This window comes from Buceros rhinoceros, unplaced genomic scaffold (genome assembly GCF_000710305.1).
Source record: "Buceros rhinoceros silvestris isolate BGI_N320 unplaced genomic scaffold, ASM71030v1 scaffold20973, whole genome shotgun sequence".
Lineage (NCBI taxonomy): Eukaryota > Metazoa > Chordata > Aves > Bucerotiformes > Bucerotidae > Buceros > Buceros rhinoceros.
In genome coordinates this window covers 11723-21025 of record NW_010405643.1, presented here as the reverse complement: position 1 = coordinate 21025, position 9303 = coordinate 11723, and the positions used below count along the sequence as shown (strand labels likewise).

The window sequence follows — 9303 nt, the reverse complement described above, 5'->3', positions numbered from 1 at the left end:
TGCAGGGGACAGGCAAGCCCGGGCAGGCAGGAGGATTACGCCACACAGTCAGGCTCTATCTCCAGCTATGACTCTGAGCCCAAATTTATTTAAGCTGCTAAGCTATTCAAATCCTTCTTGCAGAGAAGCCTCATTACGCTAATTGGAAAGACAAGACAATGTGGCTATTAGTTCTCTGCTGTAATTACAGCTCAAACTCGACTCTGGAGGCTCCACATTAGAGCTGGAGTTCCCAGGGAAAAGGGCTGCATGGTAGCCAAGCCCCAAGCCTACGGGCCGAGCTCACCTACCACGACCACTCCGTAGTGGATGTGCGCCAGGGTGAGGAATGCAGTCAACAAGTAGAGGAGAAGCGTCTCGCTATGGGGCGCGAAGCCGGCCATCACCACGAAGAGCACTGCCGCTATGGGGAGCAGCATCCAGTTCAGGGGCTGGCAGCGTGTGCTGCTCATCTGGCAGACGATCAGTTGGCACTGGAGGAAGAGAAAGTGGCCAGAGCTTGCACCCTGTGCACCAGAGGCATCCACGGGGCAGGAAGGACAGTCACACGCATACCAATCCTCTGCGCTTACAACTATCAGGACGTGGTTTCCCCCAGTTTCTCCCCGGGGATCTTAGAACCCCTGGGGGACACAGAGTAAAGGCTCGTGGTGCAGGAAGGCAATGGGGAAACAGGAAGAGTGGTTCCCTAGAGCTGACCGAGCCTTATCAGCAGAAAAATCCTGCCCAGTGGAGCCAGGGCATGGAGACACAGAGCTACACATCTGAGGTGACGAGCACAGGTAGCTTTGTGAAGGTCTCAGGAGAGCACAGATGCAAAATGCAGCTAAACAGGACGTTGACACAAGCTTTTGTCCTCCATATTTTATGTTTCTCCCCAGAAGGAAGTGGGAACTTCTTTGGTATTAGCAGTTTGCTGTTCAGAACACACCCCACTGAACTAATTCTCTGGTTTCTCAAGAGCAGGGAACTCGCAGACCCCCAACCCTGCCCTGCTCCCCTGTTTGTTCTCCCACTCGCAGCGGAACAGAAAACCTGTTGAGTTAATCTTTACACCTCCCTTCTCTCCTCACATCTGAGCTGCTCTTCTTCCTCCTGCCTCCCAAGCGCCCTGGCCAGCCCTGCTCTCCCCCGGGGATAAACCGGCATGCAAAGCAAAAGCCGCTTACAGAAATATTAGCGAAGGCTGTTCCGACCATGAAATAGAAGAGACGGGGATGGTCCTGCAGGATGTCCGTCGGGGACACAAAGATCCACGTGGTGCAGAGCAGGAAGAGCAGCACTGGGGATACCAGCGGCAGCATGATTTCATATAGCGAGTGGTGCTTCAGCGTGTTGTTTTTGTAGGCCCTGAAAGGTGAGGGAAGAGGTGAGGCTAGCTGGAGCCAGGGCTGAGAAGAGCCGGTCCCTGCCTTCAGGAGGGGGCTGCAAAACCGCCTCGGCCCCTCCACTACCCACAGCTGCTACCAGTTGCAGCCACAGTCAGACGGGGAATCATAGCAGCACCCTGGTGTCTGGCTCTCTGGGCTGTGACCAACGGGACAGGCCTCCAAAAGCTGGGAGCCCTCCTGCAAGACCCCGCTGGGTCACTCCTCCCAGTTGCACACTGCAAACTGGGACCCTTCTGGTGTGTCGCTGGCGTGGTCTGGGCCACGCTGCAGACAGCCATCTGAACACCACGGAGGAAATTCCAGTTCAAGGAGGCTTTGGGGCTCTTTAGTGCGGGGACGGAGAACTGCAGATGGAGACACGTACTTGTAGAAGTTGTAGAGGCTCATCGGCAGCGTCACGGTGAGGGCACAAGCTGGAAGAGAAAGAGCGGCGTTACAGCCTCATGACAGAGCGGGACCAACCCACACACCCCGCAAACAGGCCAGTGACCGCGCTCTGGTTCAAGCTGCTCACGGGGCACCAAGAAGAGCTCAGCACATTGAAAACTGGAGCTCATGACTCTGGTCTAAGAGTTGTGATTACAAGGTAAGTGCTGCTGTAAATGAAAGACACTTTGGTGTTTTAAAGCTGCATTAATGAGCCCAGCATTGTGCTTTAAACAAAGTTTAATTAGAACACTGGCTTTAATGAGACATGAGGTGAGCTCACACTCTACAAGCACATGATGGAGTTTTCCATCCTCATAGTAAAGCCACTTCGCCATTTCTCCCACCACAACCAAGGGTCTGCAGTTCCCACTATGCAAAAACATTCTTGTTTAACTTGACAAGCGATTCAAAGAGTTGAAACAGTTTTAAAAACCCCTTGACCTCAACAGGGAACCTCATCTGTTACACTCCAGCTGTGAGAGTCTCCCCGCTCTGCCCGGGTTCACCTCGCAGTAGGTTTTGAACAGAGCAGTAAATATTCCTGGTTTTAACAACCCAGCTCCTGCCCAACTGCACAAACCCACCAAAGCGGTTTCAGAAGTTTCAATTAACCCCAAAAGAAAGAGACAGGGACCAAGAACAATTAAACAGAACAAGAACTTCTGAATACACCAAATGTCATTAAGTGAAGACAGCTCTGCCCTGACTGAACTTCCCCGCGTCACCCCTGCTTGGCAGTGGCTTATTTTGTCTGATCACTGCAGAGAAAGACTAGGCTGTTATTTATCTCTACTTTATTTCATTTTCAGGTGGGTGGATTGAGGCTGCTCCAGGCCGTTTTGTGTCTGCCTACCCAAACCCTGAGCCCCAGGCAGGCAGCACCCAGGTTGATCCCCTGAGCAGCAGCGTGAGCTTATAACCTCGGGTTTTGGGTCAGCGCAGAGTTAACGTCTCCAAAGCAACGATGCAGGAGACAACACCACTTTGAAGCCCTGGGAAAGGGCAGGCTGCAAGAACAGCCTCGGTTAGTCACTTCAACAACAGCCTACAGGAGCTTTTCATTACAGCGAGAATGGCGTGATCGCGTAATTAAGACATTGGGTTTCGTTAAAAAGGTGGAGTTTAAAAGACAGGCTTCAACATGGAGCTTCTTACCAATAATCATTGCAGTGAATAGGTCTCTATATAAGAAATTAAACAGGAAAGGTGCATACCAGGCCTCAACTCCCACAATGGCTGTCACTATGTAGACGATTGAAATGGTCTGGAAGAGAGCACAGGACAAGTGGCCGTGAGCCACCGGCCAGGCCAGGCCGGCAGCACCCGACCCGGGGCCAGGCAGCTCGAAGCTACATCATGTTCAGTTCTCCCCTCGGGCAGGAAGGAGAAATATTTATAAAATCCAGGACCATCCCGTGTTATCGAGCAGGTCTTGCAGGCGCAGCAGCCGAGCTGCTGGGGCTGTGGCCAGGGCAAAGATGCCCTCGCACAGCTTGAACTCCCTGCTGAAGCTCAACGGAGAGAAGGCTTATACGACAAGTCGCAGGGACCCTGGAGGGCTTGTTCCAGGATTCTCAGCCAGCTGCTGAAGGAATGGCAGAGAACGGAGAAGTCCTTAAAGAGAGGGATGTGCCGAGGGACTGAAGGGTCCATCACTGTCAGTCTTGACAGAGGGTTCCCAGTTACCACTGGTACAGAGGGGCACCTCCCCAGGAACCTTCACTCCAGGCACAGTGATTAACTCGCCAGTTAGTCATTCTGCTACACTGTGGGATGCACCTGCTGTGGCCAAAAGTGCCCTGAATGTCGAGACTGACCATACCCACATTGTGTAAGGCAGGAAATTGCTTAAAGGAGGGATTTAGGAGGGAGCAGAAACCAGGCAGAGGGAACACAAGGCAACACTCATTTTTCACGTCTCCATCCACAAAAGCTACCTGGGGCAAAACAAAAACCCCAATGCACGAACCTCCTTGGGTTTAATGGGTCTGAGCAGCCCAACTCTAGTGCCACGTGACCCTGGCTCACTAAAGCAACTGAAGCTCAAGGTCTCCTGAGCAGTTTTGGAAAGTTCTGCTCCTCCACCATGCCTGGGTGCACCTCCAGAGAGCTCTGGACATGTAGCAGAGCCACACGCAGCCCTTGCACACCTCCACCGTGCACCCCTGGCACGCTTGCGGTTCATGGAGCTTCTGCCGAAGTGGGTACTTACCACCTGGCTGATGTCATATCCCCAGGGCAGGAAGAGGATCCCCGTGTTATACTTCTCCCAGTGGGAGAGGATGAAGGAAAACAAGACCACCCATAAGAGGAGGTAGAGAACGAAGACGCTGACCCCTGTGGAGCCCCGGCCAAAGGTGGAGTAGACGGTCACCACAAAGTACACACAGGCCCAGCTGTCCAGGCCATGGTCAAAGAGCTCGCCCAGGGGTGTGCTGGAGTTGGTCCGGCGAGCCTGTTTGCCATCAACACCATCTGGAAAGAGGAGGAGGAGACATGAGTTTTGCTGGACACTCCCCCCACAAAGCGACGGGCCAGTTCGCAGCCAACAGGGAGGAACAGTAGCTTCAGCACCTCCATCCTCCAATGGGGAGGACAGGGATTTGCGCATGGCAGAGGCCCAGAATCAAAACAGTTCCCAGTGGGCCGAGAGACAAGGTGACAGGCAGCCGTGGCATGACAGACACAAGCCCTCCATCAGTGAGATAAAGTCTTACCTAACGTATAGGCAATGAAGTTGAGGAGACCCACAACGACCCACACTCCATTGGGAACGTGCTCGTGACCAGGAGCTGCCAAGATCAGAAAGACCCAAGTCAGGGGAGCTCAGCAGGTGCTTTCAGGGGGTTTATTTTGGCACGAGAGGTACAGCTACAAGGGCCAGCAGCTCACCGAGACAAAGCACTGACACAACTTCAACAGTGAGACTGAGATGTGGGCTTTCCAGGGCATGATGGCAGAGCTGTTCCACCACAGCACATGGAACTGGGTCACCAGGGACTTTGCTTTCCAGAACATACTTGTCCTCTGTCCCCAGCTCTCCAAAGCCACGAGATCTAAGAACTGGTGCAGGCAGCTGGCCCAAATGCGTGACAAGGAAGCGTGTGCAGATCAGACACTCCTCAACCACTTGCTCATAGACTGTCAAGCAGCGTCTCTTAGAGATCACAGAATCATTGAGTCACAGACTGTTTTGGGTGGGAAGGGACCTTCCAAGCTCACCCAGTCCAACCCCCTGCAGGGAGCAGGGACATCTGCAACTAGAGCAGGTTGAGCAGAGCCCCATGGGCCAACCTGACCTCCGGTGCTGCCAGGGATGGGGCTTCTCCCTCCTCTCAGGGCAACCTGGGCCAGGGTCTCCCCACCCTCAGCAGAAACAGTTTCTCCCTTCTCTCTCTCATCTCAATCTCCCTCTTCCAGCGTCACCCATCACCCCTTGTCCTGTCCCAACAGACCCTGCTCAAAAGCCCCTCCCCAGCTTTCTCAGAGGCCCCTTGAAGCACCCAAAGGCTGCACTAAGGTCTCCCCGCAGCCGTCTCTGCTCCAGGCTGAACACCCCCAGCTCTCTCCCCTGTGCTCCCAGCAGAGGGGTTCCACCCTCGGGTCATTCCTGTGGCCTCCTCCGGCCTCGCTCCAGCAGGTCCATGTCTGTGCTGTGCTGAGGAGCCCAGAGCTGAACCCAGCACTGCAGGGAGGTCTGCCCCGATCAGCAGAATCCCCTTCCTCGACCTGCTGTCCATGCTGCTTTTCACAGAATCTCTTTGGTGGAAGAGACTTTTAAGATCATCGAGTCCAAACCGTGATGACATGCTGCCTCTGCATCATCCTGTCAGAACTCCCAGCCCAGTCTCCATCTTGCCAACCCAGACAGAGTTCCTCCCTCATAACATCTCCACCTCTCCCAGCAGCGTTTTGGCACAAAGCCAGCTGAGCTGCCTGCAACTTGAGGAGTCCCACGGTGTGTTTGGAAATGGCAGGAAGAGACACGGCTTCTTGGCAGCAGCCTCGCAGGAGGACACTTAACAGGGAACAACAATTCCGTGAAGTGTCACCTCCTGTTTCCTTAGCGTGGGCGATGGTGCCTCTCCAGAAGCACATCTACAAAACCACCCAACAAGGAAGGAAAGGCAGAAGCCTCTGGAGGCCTCACCAGCAAAATGAGAAGTTGTCTTTCCAAGCAGGACATGTCTAACAGGTATGGAAAAAGGGTCCCAAAGCAGGAGCTTCCCCATCCTTTTAGCAGAGCCCAAGTTTCTGGACATCTGATGTCCTGGGGATTCTCACAAGGAGCTTCTTTACCTGAGCTACTGTCTGCTTTGCCTCCCATGGCTCATGGACCAAAATCTCTGCTACCAGCCACTGATGCCACTTGAGCCTCTGAATGCCTGGCACACCAAGAACAGGACTTGCCTCCCTACCAGTACAGGCAAACCCATGAAAGCAGTTGTTTTTCCCCACATAACTGTGATTTGATGATTCACCTTGTTTTAGGAGAACTAGATGATCTCTTCAACCTAAACCAAACCTGGCAGGGGCAAAGGGAGAGAAAAATAGAGAATGGAAGCTATTGATGAGTGGCTGTATGAATCTTTTCCCTAGGACACCCCCACAAGAAGGGGACACCACTGAACCTCTGGGCTCCTGAGTGGATGCACACGGGTATGGTTAAGAGGCTTCATGCTGTGCGGATCCTGGCCTTGAGCAGAAAAAGAGGATTGTGCCTTTGTTAGTGTGAAAGTGGTGCCGTTCTGCAAGGGGGCAGTTAGCCGGGATGTAAAGAACAAGGCTCTACCTGCTGACTTCAGGGTTAGACTTCGGCGTTTCCATCATCTACCTGCTGATTTCAGAGCTTCCCACTTTACCCCATTAGATTTAAAAATAAGGGCATTGGGTTGTCATCTGCTCTCTAGGCAGAGCCAACTGCTGCTCAAGGTAAGTCCTCCTCATGACGCCCAGTGAGTTCAACCCCTCAACTCTGTCTCTCCTCTGGCACAGCCAAGGAGCACCAGAAGTCACGGCAGAGGAGCGGGAGGATCCACCACTCAGCTGCTTCACATCCAACCGGGAACATGCAGCCTTACCAGAAGCTTCAAAGTCAGGGTCGAAGTATGCCATGAGGAAGAAGTTGAAGACAAGCAGCAGAAAGCCAGAAAACGTTATCAAGTTTGGGGCCAGCCAGGTAGGGAAGATCTATGGGAAAGCAGCAAAAGAACACAGGAACTCATTAAAACACATAACAAGGACCACATGCTGCTCCCAGCCACAGCTCAGACCTGGTTACAACCGTCTGGGTGTTAGACAACGCTGTGGAGTCCCATCACGGGGCAGCAGGAAGCTTGAGGCTGCCATGCAGTGAGCTCAGGGCTGGCTGTGGGCTGGAAGGCAGCGCCGTGCCTAATTAGTCGCATCACAAACCAAGCAGGGCTTTTCAGCGGACAGTTGTACAGAGGAGGCTGGGTGGTGACTGGAGCTTTGCCATCCCACCCAGGGCAGGACAAGGTCTCACCTTCACGATGGTGTTCCAGAAGGGATGCATGACGTACAGAGACAGGGGGTTGCTGTCCACGGCACTGTACTGCGAGTGACAAGGGGAAACAAAAGCCAACAGTTAGGGCTCCACCAACACTTGTGAAAAGCCAGAGATCCCCCAAACTGAGCTTTCTGTGAGGACATCTGCTACCTGAGTCTTGGCATTGTGGGTCAGGGGTGGAGTTTCAGTGTGAAACAACCCAAAAAGCACCTGCCGGCTCCAGCGATGCTGGTCATGGACCTGCAGAGGTGGCTCCTGGGTGCACAGCTCGTCCTTGCACCCAGGGCATCCCCCTTGCAGGGAGCAGCCCCACAGACTGGGTTTTGGAAGGTGGGGAGAAACTGGAGGACATGCAACCTCCTCCGCAGCCACTGCTCCTGCCAAAGCCCTGCGGTCCAATGGCCACGAGCTGAAGAAGTGACAGTCCCACAACCCCACACTCCCACACCGTGGGACTTGCCTACCACGTGGGCTCGCTCAAGCAGCCCTGCAGAGTCCTGCTCACAAGATGAGCAGGACCTCTGTGGGCCTGCACTCATGCAGAAGCGGGGGAGACTTCCCATCAACCATGAGTGCTGGGCCCCTCCTGCAGCCCCATTGATCTCCAGGCTCCTCAACTCCTCTTTGGCCAAAGGCTGCAGAAGGACAGACATGAGCCCCTGTGGTGGTGTCCCCAAAATGGGAGACTGTTCTAATAACAGGGAGCTTCAAGGGTCACATTTCTGTGGTGACAGCTCTAGTCACCATCAATGACTGACCCCAGAAGTCCTGCACAAGAGCTGCTGTGGTGCACTCAAAGGCTAAGCCCATTGAAATGGCAGCTATCACCATCTCACCCATCTCCAGTCACTTGGGAGAGACTTCCGCCTCCTGGAGAGTAGCTATTTCATGAGCAAGGTCTTCAAGCTCTTCCCATGTTCTACAGATACTCTAAACCACCAGGTACTCCACCATTCCACCAGGAGCACTTCCAAATCCCCCACATCCCATCATGGTTTCAGACACAGAGGGTCATTTAGCACTGAAGAGAGGCACAGAGGTGACCTAGGCCAGTTTGTGGGCACCACGGGACATGGGGCTCCCAGCCCCACTGCAGGAGGTGAGGACAGAGATAGGGGCCATTGAGGGAGCAACGTGATCGCAGCAGACCAGACAACAGATTTCACCATTTGAAGGTGGCACCCGTGTCACTTTTCCTTACTCCATGAGGGTGGAGCAGTCTGAAGCAGCTGCCACTGCCCTGGTGAAGGATCCGTGTCTTGCTCCTTGCCCGTATCCAGCTGGGTGACCTGGAGTTCACACTTCCAGAGGAGGAGTGAACACCAGGAGGCCCATAGGTACCCTCAGGCAGGGTCTCAGAGGGCTCCTCTCCATTTAGGAGCTGAGATTTCTGCCCTCGGGAAAGAGGTAGGAAGAGATCTCGCCCCTCATCCCACTGCTTTTAGATCATTCCAGGTGGTTGGGGTGACATGCGGTGGGGAAAAAAAAAAAAAAAAATCAAAGACCTAGACAAGCCATGGAACAGTTTCCAGTTAGAAAGTTAAAATTTGGCATCCCTTGGGTCTCAAGAACGCCACAAGCCATGACACGCTCTCCGGTCCCTTCCTAAGATCACCCTGTCCAAAGTCCTCTTCCCCAAGGGACACTTTGGTAAGATAAAAACTCATAGGCCACGAAAGTCTTGGCTCAGTGCCGAGCAGGACAGCTCCTGGCACCCACGCAGCCACCCAGGGTCCCCGTGGTTGGGACAACGCGCCCCTGCAGCTCCCCAGCTTCATCACCTGCCACCCCACGAGTCTAATCACAAGTTTATGAGCAGAGTTGGGGAAAGTATCTAAGCCTCCAGCCCTCCTGCAACACCACGGACACAACCTGTGCTCTCCCCAAGATGGGGGCGGGGGTGGGAAAAGGAAACCCGGAGGGCAGCTCCAGGTCCGCCCCCCCGCCCTGGCC

General features: G+C 54.0%; 1 protein-coding gene across 1 annotated transcript in view; it reads right to left on the bottom strand.

The window, feature by feature from the left end:
• The window catches only part of EPT1 (ethanolaminephosphotransferase 1 (CDP-ethanolamine-specific)), an 8115-nt gene extending 723 nt beyond the window's left edge, over nt 1-7392 (bottom strand). Inside the window, exons 1-8 of the mRNA XM_010133821.1 lie at nt 7327-7392; nt 6902-7010; nt 4538-4612; nt 4033-4295; nt 2976-3084; nt 1756-1804; nt 1170-1350; nt 291-473 (exon numbers count right to left, since the gene is read on the bottom strand). Coding sequence (XP_010132123.1) covers nt 291-473; nt 1170-1350; nt 1756-1804; nt 2976-3084; nt 4033-4295; nt 4538-4612; nt 6902-7010; nt 7327-7356 — 999 coding nt within the window. The 5' untranslated portion in view covers nt 7357-7392. The remainder of the gene's footprint in view (nt 1-290; nt 474-1169; nt 1351-1755; nt 1805-2975; nt 3085-4032; nt 4296-4537; nt 4613-6901; nt 7011-7326) is intronic.
• Between the last annotated feature and the right edge of the window lie 1911 nt (nt 7393-9303).